This window comes from Haliaeetus leucocephalus, unplaced genomic scaffold (assembly GCF_000737465.1).
Source record: "Haliaeetus leucocephalus isolate CR32 unplaced genomic scaffold, Haliaeetus_leucocephalus-4.0 Scaffold428, whole genome shotgun sequence".
Lineage (NCBI taxonomy): Eukaryota > Metazoa > Chordata > Aves > Accipitriformes > Accipitridae > Haliaeetus > Haliaeetus leucocephalus.
In genome coordinates, this window is record NW_010972864.1 from 8,914,987 (window position 1) to 8,932,807 (window position 17,821).

General features: G+C 38.5%; 1 protein-coding gene across 1 annotated transcript in view; it reads right to left on the minus strand.

Moving 5' to 3' along the window:
* ST18 (suppression of tumorigenicity 18, zinc finger) overlaps positions 1–16,663 on the minus strand; it is a 171,836-nt gene extending 155,173 nt beyond the window's left edge. The window contains exons 1-2 of the mRNA XM_010574395.1: positions 16,625–16,663; positions 16,183–16,318 (exon numbers count right to left, since the gene is read on the minus strand). Of these exons, the coding sequence (XP_010572697.1) occupies positions 16,183–16,318; positions 16,625–16,663 (175 nt within the window). The remainder of the gene's footprint in view (positions 1–16,182; positions 16,319–16,624) is intronic.
* Between the last annotated feature and the right edge of the window lie 1,158 nt (positions 16,664–17,821).

Consider the following 17,821-nt stretch of genomic DNA (forward strand, 5'->3'; position numbering starts at 1 on the left):
AGTGAGGGGGACAAATGAAATAATCTCACACAGAGCCCATTGCTGTCCAAATTGGTCTCAGTCACATCCAGAAGTTGTGCTGTGAGGTTCACATGTGAGGCTGTCAACCAAGTGAAAAATTACTTTTCCTACTACTGAAGACTACCACAAGAACAGATTTTAAAATCAGTTATCGGGCTGCTTACTGGGTTTGGCTAAAGAAACTCTCTGTCTCTACTAGTCCTTATACAGAGGAACAACTGATTCCAACTAGTTCAAAGCCTCCCACATTATTCAATGCTTGAATTCCCCTCATTAATGAAAGAACAAAGTGAACATAGGAGGGTTGTATGTGCACAGTATTTTTGTAGGCAGGACCCCATGATATCTAACAAAATGAGAAACAGGACCAATGAAAACTAGAAGTCTTTAAGCAAAAAGACCCTTAATCAAAAGAAAAGGATATTATAGGAATCTCTGAAAAAATCTTCCTAAAAATACACTCGTTTTGCTCTCTTAACATTTGTTATGCCAGTATTTGCAGTTTTCTGGAATTTGCTTTTCTTATTTTTCAAATAATTTTACTATAATTTGAATAATTATTTATATATAGTCATTTAGATATATTAGTCTACAAGAAAAAGAAAAAATACAGGAAAAAATATTTTATTTGTAAAGTATTAAAAAGAGGCACTAATGACATTGTCTTACACTGTTTGTTCATAAATGAAATGCATTTTTTTCTTTCAGTTTCAACTAAGAGCAATTATTTAGAGTTTAAGTATGCATCCTGAGTGCGCAAACTAAGATTTTCAAGGAAAGCAGCAGCAGCACTATTTTATATTTGTAAAAACACTCATATAAACAACCAAATGTCACCCTTTAAGCTCTATTCTGCCTACCACATTTGATGAATTTATCACTGCATTCTTTTATGTAGTGTTCAACACTGAAGAAATTCTTTGGTTTTGTAAGGAGCAGATATGAAGACTGATTCAATTGCAACACAAATGAGACCAAGTTGCTCCTAACATCTAGGTATAAAACATCAGAAATGCATTAACAATAAAAAATAACTTGCAAAGACGGAACAATGCAATGGCATTAAATAATATGTGTAGACATACTAAGAAAGAAAATTGGTGGAGAAGCAGAAAGTTGCAGATCTTCCATCAGTCACTGCTCAAACCACTCTAGGAGGTGCCAGGTGTGGCTCACAGTAACCTGTAGCATCTATTGCCTGTGGGGCCTGCAGAAGTCACAGGTGATCTAGCAGCAACAAATGGTGTTTCAGCAGACAAAAGGAGCAGCTGGTTTACCTAACGGATCTTACAACAGATGACATCAGTGGAATCCCCCAGCAGGTTAGGGGTGGTGTGATTGGTCTTTCCAAAGGTCAAACACGCCTAGAGACATTAGGAAGTTAGTGGCTAAATCCATTGGTTGGACCCTGGAATGTCATGGATAGGGAAAGACAGTTTATCTGCTTACAGTATGGAAATCCCGTTTAGAACAGAACTGATGAAAATCCCAAGGGCACTGTCCTATTTCCTTGCAAATGCAGATGATCATAAAGCTAAATGGAAAACTGATCCAGAGCTTGGTGGACACTGGCGTTGAAGAAGACTTTTGAAGAGCCTTCTGTAGGACCACAAATATGGATTTCTCTTCCATCAGAAAGCTGATGAATTGTTCCTGTAGCTCAGACAAATCAGAAAAGGGCTGCGGTTATGAAGAAGTTACAATAATAGGAAAAAGTAGTAGGTGGAAGGCCTAGCACAAGTTGTTCCACCACATCAGAGGCCTAACAGGCGTGAATGGCTTCAGCAACAGAAAATGATTGAGGATTGTAGCTAGGCTAGGCATCTACAGATAATAATATTTGACTAGAGGGATCCTGAATCTTCAGTAAGTACATGCAGAGGCAGGAGGCTTATGGACAGAAAGCAACTATTCCTGAGAAGGTCTTTGCAGATGACTGCAGTCTCCCGTCTCATCTCCCCAAAGACATGTAGTTACTTATTGGCCTGTTTGGATGTTCCGCAAAGCTCTTCAGACACAGTTCCTCTAACAGAAGTGTGAATTCCGTCAAGACCAGATAAGACTGACTGTCCAGTATTCACAGATAGGTGCAATTCAGGGTAATGCCCCCCCCCCCCCGCCCCTTGGTTGTCTGCATTTCAGATGCAACCTGGCAGATGCAAGGGTGGATGATGGTAGTATGGTATATTGACTTGGCTAGTAATCAGGTAACATCTAGGGAAGGGATATGCTGATGATCCACAAGGGAGGGCTGTCACATAACACTTGTCTCTACTGTGCCTCATGGTTGGGAGATTTAGGCTGCATATCCTTGATAGGCATAACCTTGCTATAATGTGCTTCCATCAGCTCAGTCCCCAGGCTCTTCCATGATTAACTGAATAATTCCATTTGCAGGACATGATACCTAGCTCTGCAGTTCTGGGGCACTGTACATTACTGGCACTGAAGTTATGATAATCACAGCTGAATGGTCATGTAGCTTGTCTACATGATGACACAACCCTTCAGGTCATTATTTGCAAAGGGCTCCAATCAGAAACTCAAACATTACAATAACCTTAAAGCTAATCTTATCATGTAACAAGCAGACTTTTGTAGCAGAAGATTACTTCTCTGTCCTGGCAAACTTGGATAATATCTCTGTTGTTGTACTGAACTGTGGCTATGAACTCTATGAAGCAAAAGAAAGAAAAGCAAATAAAAAATAAGCACTCAATAATAGCCTGTCTCCTCTGTGATATACCTTTGTACCAACCTCCACTCTCACCTTAAAATTTATAAAATGTCTTTTACAAAAAAGAGATACTGAAGCTTTTATGGTAGTTCTGAGAAAATACTTCGTCATCACACTGACTGGCAGCAGGGAAAAACAACTTAGAAAACTGCTTTTTCATGGAGTAGGTGAGAAATAATCTATCAGGAACAAATTGTGATACTGCCACAGCAAATGCAAGAAAAAATATTTCAGAACCGTCACACAACTAATTCAAACTGAAGGGTATTAAACGGGATTTGCCCACAACTAGCTTGCACATTTTCTACACTGCATTCTTATAAATATTCCTTCAAGATGTGCAACTACAAGGCTAAACTGATGAAACTCCTTCAGATATCATAAAAGGAAAGAAACAAAAATATTGCATGGGATGTGAAAGATGATTGCCAAACACACTGCCGTGAGATTTTCAAATTTCAATCATATATTTTAATATTAAATTCAGGGTTGAAAATATACACATTCCTTCACAAAAATGCCTATATGGAGTTTCACCATTGCAACTTGGGTACCTGATTTTCAAAAGTGCTAAGCATTCAACAGCATTAAAGGTGAATGGAAAAGGAATATATTCAAACCATACATGAGTATTTGTATATGGACTTCAACATACTTTCTTCTGAAGCCCAAGCTCACTCAGTTACACATTCTGGATGGAAATTTTACAGTTGAAATTTTTACTGCAAACCAGAAATGCCAAATTTAAAATGGCTGAAAGGAAAAAAGAATTTTTGCCTTTTCTATTTCTCAGTCATGAATATGTCATAATAATCTCTTCTCTTTTTACTATATGGCTTTATTTCAACATTATAAACAAGCCTTTTCTAGATATGAAAAAATTGTTGATAATAGCTTTTTTTATTTATGAAATGAGAAATTCTCCCTCCCAGGTCTTCATTCTCATTCTGCAGAAATCTGATTGGCAGGTATACCCACCCCAGAAACTATACCTGTTAGAATCCAGGTGTATGATACAGAATATGCTTCCTTTCCACATGATTATGATAGCATGAGCACAGAATGCATAGTCTTGCTATGTAGTGTGAGAAATTATGTAAAAAGTGATCTATCTTTCCATAAAGGGTTTACAAGAGTATGATTTTTTTCTATAGAAATATTTAAAAATCCTTCTTAACTGTTAGGATTATATATGCTGACCGTTTAGAAAAGGGTGCTTTTGATTCTCAAATGTCTGTATGAAATCTGCCACTAAGTTGATGTGACTACAGCTAAACTGCGAGGTTCATTTCATGCATTTCTGTAATAGGCACAAAAATTTAAGAGAGGCATCCTCATGATTTTATGAGATAAATGAACAGTACTAAATTGTTCTTTGTTATCGTGATATCACATCTGTTGATTGTTAGGTTCAGAAACCTTAAAAAAAAAAAAAATTGCAAGTGCCTAAGTATTGCATTTGTTTTGCTGCCCTACTGATAGGGAAGGCAACATTTCTTGTGCAAGAGCAGCCTGTCCTTTTTCCCACACCCACCACACAGCACCGATGAAGTCAGCAGGAATGGGACGTGCCGCGCAGCTCCAGGCTGCCAGCCATGGGCCAGCCGGCTCCTGCAGCCAGGTCTGCATTTATTACTCCCTGATTTACAGGGGCCATCGCTTTGCTGGGAAGAACTTCCACTTCCATTAGAACAGGAGTTCAGGTAGCGTGAGATGTGACATGTTTTAGAGGAAACTGTTCTCCTTTTCATCAAGCATCTCAATACTAGCAAACAAAGCTAGCAAGCTTGTTCCAAAATGAAGCTCACAGGCTGAGAGGAGAGGAAGAGCATTTACAATATGGAACAGATCCATCTTAAGCGTTCTAGTTGGCAAATGTGTTAGGGAAAAAAAAAAAAAGAGCGAGAGAAAAAATTAGAGTCTGCAACAGATAATCTGGCATGAATCAGGAACAATATTTTGTAGGTGGGCCCAGCACAAAGCAAGGTCCATTAGGCTCAAAAGACACTGCAACAGAACAATGGAAGCAGACAGGAAGTCTGCACTAATAAATATGCCCATTGGGCCAGTGCCACTGCCTAGCATGGCATAGATACATACAGAAGGATTATACACTAAATGGTGCAAACACAGTCCAGTCCATCTGTCATAAACATTAAGTCCAAAGGCCACAGGTGCAGATGGCACTAAAAAGTAAAAATTACACCCAGACAGAGACCACTTCATGTAATATGGAGAAGAAAAAAGAAAAAACAGCAAAACAAAACAAAACAAAACAAAAAAAATCCGGTGATTTGTTTCCAATCAATAAATGTTCTCAGAATGTCCTTGGCAACCTCTGCTTCTTCCTTTCCCTCTGTCATTTTAGAAGTGTACCATATATTTTATTTCACAAAAGTACTTTGAGCATTCAGGACCATTTTTCATTCAGTTAAATAAATCTACTTGATATTTGGGCAAAAAGGCAAATATTTTAAAGTAAGTTTCAGTCCTTCATTCCAGTGTGTTGAGAATAGGATGTACTTTCCCTTTGGAGATGGAATCTGTTAGGCTCTGGGTATATCTTGTTTGAGGAATGTTCCCATACTAAAGGAGGAGAATGTGCTTCTCTCTCTCATAGTCCGGGTAAACAGAAAGGAAAGTTGCATCTTGTTAAGTTCCAAAAAGAAGCAAAAGTTTTCTGCTCTTTAATAATTTTACATAACACTAGTACATGAATGACAATGATTTCTTATACTGAAGTATCTTTAATATGTTCACTATATCTCTGTAGATTATGTACCTACCAATGGCTACACACCACAGAAAACACCAAGTGTTTAATCTACCATAGTTTTTTTTTCTTTCACAATCACCACAGGCTAGTAACCAAATATCCAGGGCTAAATGAGAGCAGACCACCAAAAACGGTCTCTAAGAACAGTCCACCCAAGTGAAATAAGTCCCCAGATAAAGCACTGGGCCTCCAAGATTTTATCTTTAGTTATCCAATCAACTGTATCTCAAACTTGTTTGAAATCAGAATTTCAAGTTTGTCCTGTTTCAGCCATTCTTTGATGCAGTTGTAGAACTTATACAAGCATTTCTCAGGTTGTCAGCTGATTAAATAAGGGATCCCAGTTCTTTAGCAGCACTTACAGAAGAGTTTTAAAACTACAACCAAATGCAATACATCTTTGATGGAGTGTTGGATAGTATTAGATCTCTGGTTTAACAAAGGAACAAAAGCCACCCAAGAATATCATCATATTCCAGCTGTGTACTTCCATTGAAATTCTTGGCAACCCTAGCGTTGTTTCAGAAACAGAAGTAGTTTTATTCATACTAAAATCTCTAGAACTTTTTTTCACTACAAGAACAAGCATTATCTCTTCATCTTTAGTCAGCATTGTCCATTGTGCCTCATTCACTTCGCTCATGAAATCTGACCTCCAGAAATCACTGAATAAACCTGATGCCTTTGTAATGGCACTAGCCATAACATTATATAAACAGGTGAATAGGATGTGTTGCATTTTCTCTTTCTTCTGTACAGATTTTTTGTAACTGGACAGCAGATGCTATAATCACAGAAACGATTATGCACACTATTTCTTTGTTGTACTTGCAGGCAAGTACTGTAAAGATTTAATAATACAAAAATGAGTCAACCAAATGTTATTTCCAAAATGTTAAAGAATCATTCAAAACCCCCAAGTTCTACAATTTTTCATTTTTAAGAGGTACATACCCAACTAAGCAAGGGTTTGAGTATGATGTCTACAAGAGTTAACAATGGGCAGCATCAATCTCATTTTCCTAAAGTCTCAAATGAAAACCTTTTAGGAAAGTGTGGTGCTTTTTTTTTTTTTTTTTTTAAAGAACAAAAAGTGTAAACAGTGATTTCAAAGGCCTATTTCTTTACCTAATACCAGAGGATTATAGTATTCCAGTTGTGATTTTTGCCTTCCAGCTGTGGTGGGGTCCAGTCTCTCAAAACCATAGCACTTTTCCATTTGATTACCAGATGACAACCTGAAGTCAGCTGGGTTAGCCATGGATTAGAACTAGGGACTTTTCCAGCATCCAGTTTCCAAGTGTTTATTCCCACCCTGCTGCTGCATCGATAGCTGTGACTTCAGCTGCTCTTACTTGCTCTGCTTCCTGCTGCCCTCAGTGACCAGGAGCAACGGGAAGAAAGCTTCCTCTCTCATTGACTGGGTCTGCTTGTGTAACTGTAAGCAAATGAGACCTTGCTCTGCCCTATATCAAGCCAGCCAACTCTCATACAACCACCACAGGAATAAACAAATGTGACACCATCGCCGGCCTTGCAGCAAGGCTTACTTATCACGGTCACTGTGGTGACACCTCCTCACACAATGTTAGATTACTCACTTCCTATTAGCTTGGAACTTAGGCAGAGTTTGCTCCTGTTTCCATTCATGCACCGTAACTCCCGAGTAGCCCTGACAGACAGGTTCCTGTGCCAAGATGTATGGAAAGAATCTAAAGAGGTTTCAACGATCCATCACTAGCCATCATCACCCATGCCCTTATCTCTTATTCCCTTTACCACAACAGTGGCAACATACATGGTCCTGACTGCTCTGAGCTCCTCCAAAGCTGTTGTATTGTGTCCTCATTCCCTCTGCAGATCTGCATCACATAATCATGGAAATCATATATGTAGAGTCCTGAAGTATGGGTGTCCCACTGTACTGTTAATTTTTAAATTCAATGTTTAAAACAAAAAAGTCATATAAATGTGTTACTATTTTTCTGAAAGCGAAGATGTTACATAGTTACACCAACTACTATTAAATTCATTGGTTTATTACCTACCTTTTCTGCTATTGTACACTGACAGCATCAACTAAGGATGATGCTATTGGTGCTAGGGCTCAGGAAAGCAACGAGGCTGCTGCGTGGGCCTTGCCTGGAGTAAAGCTAACTGAACAGGACATGCTAACACTACCCATGCAAACATGAACAGAAAATGAGAAGCTATTGAGACATAACAAAGTGAGAAGCAAATAAACTTTATAGATAGTGCAGTGAGAACGGCTGGATTTCACAGGCAGCTGAGAGTTATGGGATCAATGGCTGAACTTCACAGATAGTTGAAGGGGAGCACTGGGGACCTTCTAGTGAGTAGTCATGCAAGGCCAACAGTGCCCAGGCAACTGTAGCAGAAATTCTGCGCAAGGTCACAAGTACATCAGCAATGGCATCAGAAATACTGAACTGGTAAAAAGATATAGCAAAGCTGGCACCAATGTGGAGAAAGAAATTAGGGCAAGCTTTTTGAGGGGAGGAGACTGAAGCAGGAAAGAGTTAACCAGAGAGGTGAAAAGGAACATCAAAAAGTAGAGAAGGGAAAGGGTAAGAAATAGAAAAAGTGATTAAAAGTTATGCAAGTCCTGTGAGCAGTGCTGCCTGCCGGGTATTCCTGCATTTGGTCAGCACAGGCTGAGTCAGGACAAAAACCCACACCTGTAAACATACAATGCATATATCAAACTTGCTTCTGCAGTCAGGAGGAGGTGAGTGGAGGAGAGGTGCTTTCCCTGGCCTAACAGGAGGCCGTCTGGATGGGACAGATTGAACACCCTGATACCACTCTGTTTGTGTCCATTCCAGGGCTGATCACACTGGTATCTTCCCAGCCACTTCCTAGTATCTTCCGGAGTATAAATCCATACAGTACAAGATTGATTACAATGTATCCCACTTTCCTGAGTATTTTCTACCAAAGATGCAAGAGAGCTCACGAACCCTTTCCTTTGTTTCCTCACTGTTGATTTGGCATAAGGAAATGACAGGTTTACAAATATCTGCTAATCACTCCCTTTGTTCTACTATTTTCACTTCTAGACAAAAATGCATCAGATTTCTTATGACTTCCTTGACACAATTCTTTCTTCCTAAGCAAAAATATTCACATCAAATTTCAGGGTACAAGAACAAAAACAGGGCATAAGCACCATCAAATCAAACCAAGGCACAGTTCAGAATCTATAGGCCATCAGTTCCCTATGAGCAGCATTCACCATCCTGGCCAAACACTTGTATTCAGTAAATTTCCAACATCCCAGGAGCAATGGCAAGGACTGTTCTGTAGGAAGAATCCTCCCAGCAGGCACAGGAGGTTCAGATACCTGGATAAGCCATTAGATTACATCTGGAATGCCAATTCTTTATATTATCCATTATTAGCCATGTGAAAACAATGTGTTGCCCTTACAAAGTAGTGCAGCACTACATCTACTGCCTAACTGCAAGGGAATCTCTTGCAACCTTTAGAGATTAATTAGAGGACCTTAACAACCCAAGCTCACCTGACGCATGGGAATGGGTGAGCTTCACCAGGAGTCAGGAAGCACTACTCACTCACAAGGAAAATGTTATTTCAAAAGTTGCAACACTGTTATTTTCTCAGGACTGCTCTGCCTAAACATGATTTTTTCCTGTAGGCATCTCTTCTCCAGATTAAACATGCCCTGCTTTCTGAGTCTCTTCACAGGGCATATGCTCCTGCCTCCAACCATTTTGGTAGCTCTCCACTGAACTTGTTCCAGTTGATCAACATCTGTCTTCTATAGGGGTAACCAGAACTGGATGCAATGTCCTAGATGTGGCCTAATCAGTACCAAGTAAAGGGAAATAACAACGTCCTTTGATCTACTAGTTATTCTGCTGTTGATACAGTCCAGTGCTTTGTTAGCCTTCATCACTGTCAACATACAGTGTTTAACCCACTGTCCACCAAGACACTTATGAAGTTATTAAACAGGATGGGTTTCTGGACAGTCCCCTGAGGAACTCAGGCATCAAAGCAGAGTATGAACCATTAGCCACTACCCTCTGAGTCTGATGATCCATCCAGTTTTCTACTCATAGAGTAGTCCATCCATCTACTCTGTAACAACCCTGCTTGAATATAAAGATGTTGTGGGATATTGTGCTGAAAACCATGCTAAAGTCAAAGCAGATGACATCCCATGCTCCCCTTAACCACAAATCCAGTCAATCCAGTCATCTTATCATAGATTGCAATTGGGTTGGTCAAGAATTAAAATCCGTGCTACTCTAAATCACTTTTTTGCAAGGGAACTTGGTATAAGCATACCAGGTATAAGCACTCACATTCTCTGTGGTCATCTTTATCACCAACATTAAGCTACCAGAAAATCTTTACTCATACATTTTCTCTGAAGTAGTATAAATCTGCTAGCAAAATGGAATATTTTTGACACATGCAATCACATGATTAACACTTCTGTAGGAGAACTACTAATAAAATTATTACTGAGAAAAACAGATAAAATATTTCTGTGAGTCAGGTTCATGGGAAATGACATGTGTTTCTGCTTCATGCAGTTTAAAGCCACAGTTAGTATTTTTTAAGACTTTTATCCGTATTCCATCTAATTTTAATTAAACATTTCCTTAAGTTTAATGTCTTAATTCCTGGACCAAAATTATGTCAATATGAACTTCTTGAGATCATAAAAAATAATAATGAGCTCCCAAGTAGCATATTCCTGTGGTAATTTCATAACATTCTGTATATATTCATTTACATATATAGAGAGAGAGATAAAATATGAGTGTAATGATAAAAATACAATATATAAAAACATAGCTAAAAAGTTTTCAGAAAGATACATTTCTTTTTCTGGACCAACATAACCCCCCTCCCAAAATAGCCAAATAATGTAGTCAAATAACAGTGCTATTCATTGCTTTTTTACAGTGTTGGAAGAACCTAGTGCATACAATTGAAATTGAGATATGCTCTTAAAGCACAAAAGGAAAAAGTAAGACTATGTACTTGTTAAATATTTTCTGTTCTGTGAAGCCTATTCTTAATATTCCCTTGCAGTTTATTGAGTAATCACAAACATATACTATGGAAGATCTTTTTGATGTGTTACAATTTGTTCATAAGGAGTGATTCTGTAGAGTAGAGCCAAACATCAGATTTGTTTTTAGAAGAGACTTGTTAAAAACCTAAAGGTCTTCAGAAACTACTTTGCTTGTAAACATAATCATAAATATGTACTACAAAAACTGAATTCACATTTATTTGGTTTACAGTTAAGGTGATGGTGTGAATATTGACCTCTTAGAAGTACATAGGTAGAAGAGAAATTATTGAGAAATTTTCTATGAAAAGGAAGTGATTTTCAGAGTTTCTAGAAAGCCTTAACTCCACCTATACCTCAGGTTTAATGTTGACATTATAAAGGCTACAAGTCCTCAGCTTCAGACCACCCCATACAACCACTTTTCTTCTGTTCCTGGGATATGTAAGACACTCAAGACTTGGATCCAGTATCCTATTAATTTCAGTGGGAAGCAAAGAACATCAAGGGGATACTGGAGTCTAAAGTTTATTCTTAACATATTAGAAAGTGAGGAAATGAGAAAGAAAATCCTAGTATTTACTTGAGCTACACAGTGAAAAGGACAGTTAACAAATTCCCAATAGAACTCCAGGAACAAGTGGAAAAAACCAAACCCAGCTATACCATCCAATGTAATATAGTCCGGGAAAAGCACCATTTCTGATCCCCAAAGCACCTTAGAAGCAAAGTTGCCTCGATAGATATGCTTCACTAAAATGGTAGAACCACCAAAAATGACTCTTATACTGATGTTTTCTTGTGATATAGAGTACATTTCCCAGAATTCTACCAATTCTTTAGGCTGGCCTTTTATTCCTGAAATGGGTGAAAAATCTATCTTTTTTCTCCCTGTGGAATGTTTGAAATTACAATTTTTTTGCCTACATTTATTATTATAATTTATTTGCTCTAATTTATTTTAGGTTATTTTGCATTCTGCAGATTGATAACATAATTATAGGTAAGGAACCTTATTTTTTTTCAATTGCTTGTGCAAATACCACAGTTTCCTTGTTTATATGAAGACATTTTTCACTAGTGCCTCTATCTTGATTACTGATCACCACTGTCTGAATTGGTATTATTCCCATCTGGACACAAGCTCACAATTTTTTGATACATGCTTGAGCAGAACACACAGCTATATAGATACCTCTGTATCAGGTAATGCAAAAAATGTTGGAAGTCACCCCTGTACACACATATACTAAGAATGGAGAAATCTATCCCTAATTTAAACAAACATAAAACCTAGCTATATAGTGGTAGGATAATTTAACTATGCATAGGTACTTTGCAGGGAAAAATTTTTAAAACCAGCAAACAAATAAATCAAAGACATCAGAAAAGAGGGACAAAATGAGAATATAATGTTACTATGCTTGTAAGAATGTAAGAAAGTAATACCACAGTTGAGAAAATATCATACATTAATCTACCAAGAGACTGAGAACTTCAGTGATAAGGTAGACCTTCTGTTCCTTAATCATGAACAGCTCTGCTGTAATCTTCTGTCTTTGGTCTGGATACAGATAAGAATAGCAAACTTCTAGCATAACATTATACTTGATTGAACTACACATTTCCGGCAACATTATATTGGTCCCTGAATTTTGGGGGTTTATATCCCATATGTTACAGGAAAAAAGCAGACCAGAGGTTCATGAAATTTAACATGTAAACAAACTTAATTGAAGCAATAGAAATACTTGGACTTTTGGACTTCAACATTGACTGGCTAAAACCAGAGCATTTAGTATTATACGAACCACCTTAACTTCAACCTTTGCACTACTTTTCAGGGACAGCATTTGAGGAAGAAGGCTCCCTCCCAAAAACAACTAATGAAGAATACCAGTTACTGTAAATGAGCAGTTCCATTGTGGCTCAGAAAAATACAACTTCTCACACCCTTTTTACCCAACAAAAAATGAGAGAAGTGTGAAAAGGCAATAGGAAAATATTGTGTGCCAAAATGGCATGGATATCAGAAGTTTACCAGGGGAAGGAAGGTGGGTTTGACTTTCAGATTCAAGCTTGTTTTCTCAAAACACAATCAAAGCCAAGAGTGAAATCAGTACTAGAAGTTGTTTCTCCACTTCCCTTTAAACAAAGAAGAACTGAACAGAATTGAATGGAGTTGAATCCAAGCCTTTGGTAAGAAATTTGGACTCAAAATCGAAATTTTCATTTAACGTGCCATCGCTCATATGCCACACTGATAGATTGGACCCTGTGTTATGAAAGAAATGAGACTATTTCTAAGGGTTTTTTTGCCTTGGGGAAAAAAAAACACGTTGAAACAAGCTTGTAGAGATCCTGGTCTCACCACTGACTCAAACAAACATGAGGACTTCATTGACTTTGGCAAAACCAGGATTTTACACTATACATGTAAAGGGAGATCTTTTGCAATAAAATTCAGATGTACTGAACTGGAAGACCTGTGTGTGATGTTACAGTGACAGAAATGTGGAAAAAACACATCACGGGTCAGATATGCAACAACAATTTATGACATCTCCACCTCCTTCCCACCTCAGTTTATAGTGTGGATAGCTGCTACAGTTATCAGGGAATCCCTTCACTGCAGTAATCCTCCCTTAAAGTCCTCTGAACTGCGTTCACACTTATGCCAGATGACTCTAACGGCACACAAATGCCCCTGAGAAAGGGTTGCACTTGTCTAGTTTTTATCACTTTTAAGTGTATGATAAAGCAAATAAAAAGAAAGTATGTTTTTCAGAGATGCTGGGTACTTTCCCATGCCCCCATAATCAATTTAAAGAAATACATGAAAGGCAAGCAGAACAAGTTAAGAGGATTTTCAAAAATATTCACCTTTTTTATAGTTCTATTCTCTCTGAAGGTATTGGAAAATTTCTCCCTAACCTCATAGACAGCAGATGTAAGTTAGAATAAAAATAGAACATGCCACCTTTATCTGGTGATAATTTGTTGTAATTCTTCAATATTCAACAATTACAATTTAACAGCAAGGTAGTTTTCAAAGTACTTAGTTGAAGTGCAAGGAAACAGAATGGGGACAGGCAGGTTGCTCTTTCTAGATCCACAGAAAGCAGCTTGAACAGAAGCTTTTCAGAGATGAGCTTTTGCAGCTAATATATGTTGAAGGATCTTTTCATGCACAGACTATGCGCGGTGATTCTTTTCCTTGCTTTAAATCACAAAAGGAAACCACGAGCAAACAATGGCTTTAAAAAGTGAAACAAAAGTTAATTCAACTTTATATACAGAGTCTGTCTGCCTCTCCCTCTCTCTCTCTCTCTGTGTATATATGTGTATATACACAAAGCAAAGACTTTTAAAACAACACTTAATGTTAATTATCCAAACTTGTTACCTAAAATGGGAAGAACTGTTTTGTTACTTTAACTTCAAGTACCTGAAAATGTGTTTCCTAAAAATTATCCTTTCTCCTTATTTTTTGCTACTTAACCACCAGCTAGATTCATCTGTCACTGCAATATAAGTAATAAGAATTACACATTGGTTTCGATAACGATTCCACAAAATAAGGTTTCCAGCATCTCTCTGCAAGCTGTAACGTGCTACGAAATGCATGTTGTTGCTTAAATTAGTCTGTTTAAACAGTCTGACATTATCATACTATCCGAAGTATTTTTAATCTACCTTTTGAAGAAGACAGGAATATTGACTGTAAGCCACTGTAAGCCCTTACCACATTTTAAAGGAAAAGTTAAAGATCGAAAGTACAGAGCATAAATATACAAAGCCTTGGCACTCCACTTACATTTCAGCGCTCTGTACTGACCTCTACTGGTTTCTCCATCGTAGCTTTCATAAATATTAAATAGCCTACTTTATTGAACTTCTGCACTCTCTTGTTCAAATTCAGGGACAAAGTAAACTGTATCTCACCCTGCCAGCTTCTCCCTGCCTGAAGGTTGAAAAGCGACCAAGCTTCCAACTATTGGTGGCAGTTTACCTGTAGTGGGTGAGACACTGTGAAAAATCATCACTTAAAAAAACCCTAGCAGTACATATACAGCTGTAGAAAGATATCAAAATCAGAAAACTCCATCTTAAGACTTTGGGTGTATTTTTTATGCCTGAATAATTTATCCCATTTGTTCTATCAACTGCTGCCTCATGTCTGTATCATTAGCTGTTTGGTATATAAAATCTGGTTTTCTGTTGTACAATACCCAACACCTGACCCATGATGAGGACCAGAAGTATCACTGCAACACATATACCAAAGTTGTGAATATAAATTCATCATCTTCAATCATCCCCATTTGACAGACTTCTACTTCAAAGAACAAGCTTGTCTCTAGAAGATTCTTCAGAAGAAATATTTGCTCTAATTAGGACAGAGCTTGCAGCTTATCTACCACATGCCAGCGGATCAAAGTACAGTAGCAAGTTTGACATTATTAAAGTATCACTCTAAATGCTTTGTCAAACCAAAGTCATTACCCTGTCTTACTGGGAGCAGTGACGCGCTAACTGTATCTTTTATACTACTAAATGAAGTTCAACCCATCCACTTCCTAACTGATCACAAGAAAAAACAAATCTCTAGTTCTTTATGTGCCTTACAGTAAAAAGCAAATCTACTTACCATAAGTAAATGAGCAAACTTTTCCATCCTCATTTACCAAAGAACACTTTCATTGTCAGCAGCACTCAAAACTTTCCAATTTTAAAAGCCTAATTTTAGATTTCTTTGTTATGCAAATCTTTAAGTATGAATAACAGTTTTACATACTGTGAGAACTTCATTTCCTCTCACTGTTCTATCAGTGACTCCAAACCATTTTTTTTTATTTATTTTTTAAGTCAGTCAGTCACCTGTACCAGCTGGAAAAAAAAATTGTTGACCACAAAAACAATGAAGCTTTGTTGTTCTGTTGTTATACATAGTAAAGCAGATCACATATTGTTAATTCCATGTCAGAACAGCAAGATGCCTATTATTCATGAAGCTATTTTGTGTAATAATGCATTTTTCTTTCATTTTTTCATAAGCCCCCCTTTAGATCCTGAATGTAAACAAAACACTCAGATACTCAGCAGGAATCTGTAATACTTTTATACTGTATTAATAAATATCTGAACTACATCCTTTCCCCCCCCCCCATCATCTTCCCCAACTTCTTGAACACTCAGATTTCTCGCCCTTCTTTTACCACTGCTGAACCTTGCATCACTACCTTCTAAGGCTGTCGGTGCTTAGAAGCATGAGCAACACACGAAAGACACCCTGAAGAGCCACTAGCAAGCAGGCAGGGCTTTCCCCCCACCCAGGGGGGCGGCAGCCGGGTGCCGGGTGCCCCCCACCACCCGCAGCCGCCTTCCCCGGGGCTGACCAGCAGTGGGAGGAGAGGGGGTGCCTGCATCCCCCAGGGTACCACAGCTCGCTTCGCTCCACGTCCAAGCAAAACTACAAACGGCGGCCTCAGCTTTAATGTCTGCGATGCAAACCCACGCGTGATCTTACCCAGAAAACGCGCTGATACCAGTTTGGGTTTTTTTCCTTCTTACCTTTACCTAGTGATGGGGTAGGGGTGTCCAGAAGGTCGCTGTCGCCTGGTCTTCTGGGGTTTGCCACCGCTCCAATTCTCGCGCTGCTGCTTCTGGGACTTGGTGGAACAACTGGATCTGATCTGCTTATTCTGTTCTGTGTTAGAAAGAAGACATTTTGATGTTCCGTCACTAGAACTAGGTCTTTGCTCAACACATTAGAACAAGCACATAATTGTTCTGAGATTGCAAATCAGCATCTTTTTCCATAAGTGGGAAATAGAAAATCTTATTAAGACTTCGTATAACTTATGAAGGAGTGAGAGACATTGATTTTCACTAAACAAGGTGCTGACTGTATCACCGTGAAACCGTCTTCTTTCCAAGAAGCATATTAAAGCAGTGCTTTCGGTCAGCTCTGTGCAAAATATTCCACAACAGCCCCAATAACTTTTTTCCTTACCTCTGGTATCCCAGTGAGGTCACATTCTGTTAAAAACATCCTGTCAAGCTTGGTACAAAAGGGCTCCAAAGAATCAGAATGCAGAAGCTATGCAACTTGCTGACTAACTTTGCTCTGTGTTATTTACCAACCACACAAAGAAAATGCTGTCTATTCAAAACACAGTTCAAAACTCTCTTCACAGAAAGTGAGTGAACAAACAGTCCCATGTCCGATGCTGTAGTCACATCTCCCATGAGGCCCGGTGATAGCTCTGGGGCATGGGACGGAGTGACACCACCAGCAGTCACTACAAGGCACTTTTGTAAACAAGTTGTGTGTGTGTGTGCAGAGGAGGAGGAGGAGGCGGGTGTTACTTTTTCTCCATCTTATCATTCAGCTATATTTGCTTTATCATCTGTAAGCAGAACTTCAGTCTTGCTTAGTCTACAGGGTGCATTTGCTACAGTTCCCACATGGTATTTTCCTCACTATAACCTTTATTTTCTTCCAGAGGGATCTGGAATTAGTGCAGGATCTAGATTTGGAACCCTGGAGCCAGGTTAAGCAGCAGAAGCTAGTTAAGAGTCTTCCAGACCCTAAAGAGAAACAGACAAAGAAACTCAGCAGCTTACCCTACTTCACACCCAGCAAAATTACACCACCTGTGGCAAATCTTTTGCTTTCATTCGTTAAAGAAATAGGCCTCAATTATATGTCATACCCAAGTTTCAAGTGTTCATTATTCCCATAACTCAAAGTGGGAATTCTGACCCAACTTTATGACTTTGCCTCATTATACAACTGAATTCTTAAAGCAATTTGGGATTGCTCGAAATATCACAGGAACTATAGATTTTGCATTTCAGTTTGGTAGTTTCAGGTATTCCTAGAATCATAAACCCTCTCCACCCACTTTCATTATTTTAAACCCATCTATTCTTTGAAAAGTCTTACCCCACTAGTCATAAAGCCACACTTTGTCAGAAAAGCAGAAATATCTTTTTCAGCTCCTTATAGGAAGAGAAGTACCATATAGACCCAGTGGTTCCAGGACTGGCCACTAGCCTCCATTCACACCAAGCCACTCTAGTGCTTTTCTTTATACTTAAAATAAATCACAGACAACAGCTATTTCCAGATGTGGAAAGATGAAAAATTGTTCTTATTGAGCCCTTCATAATTTCATTCTTTAACTGTCAGACCAGCACTGGAATC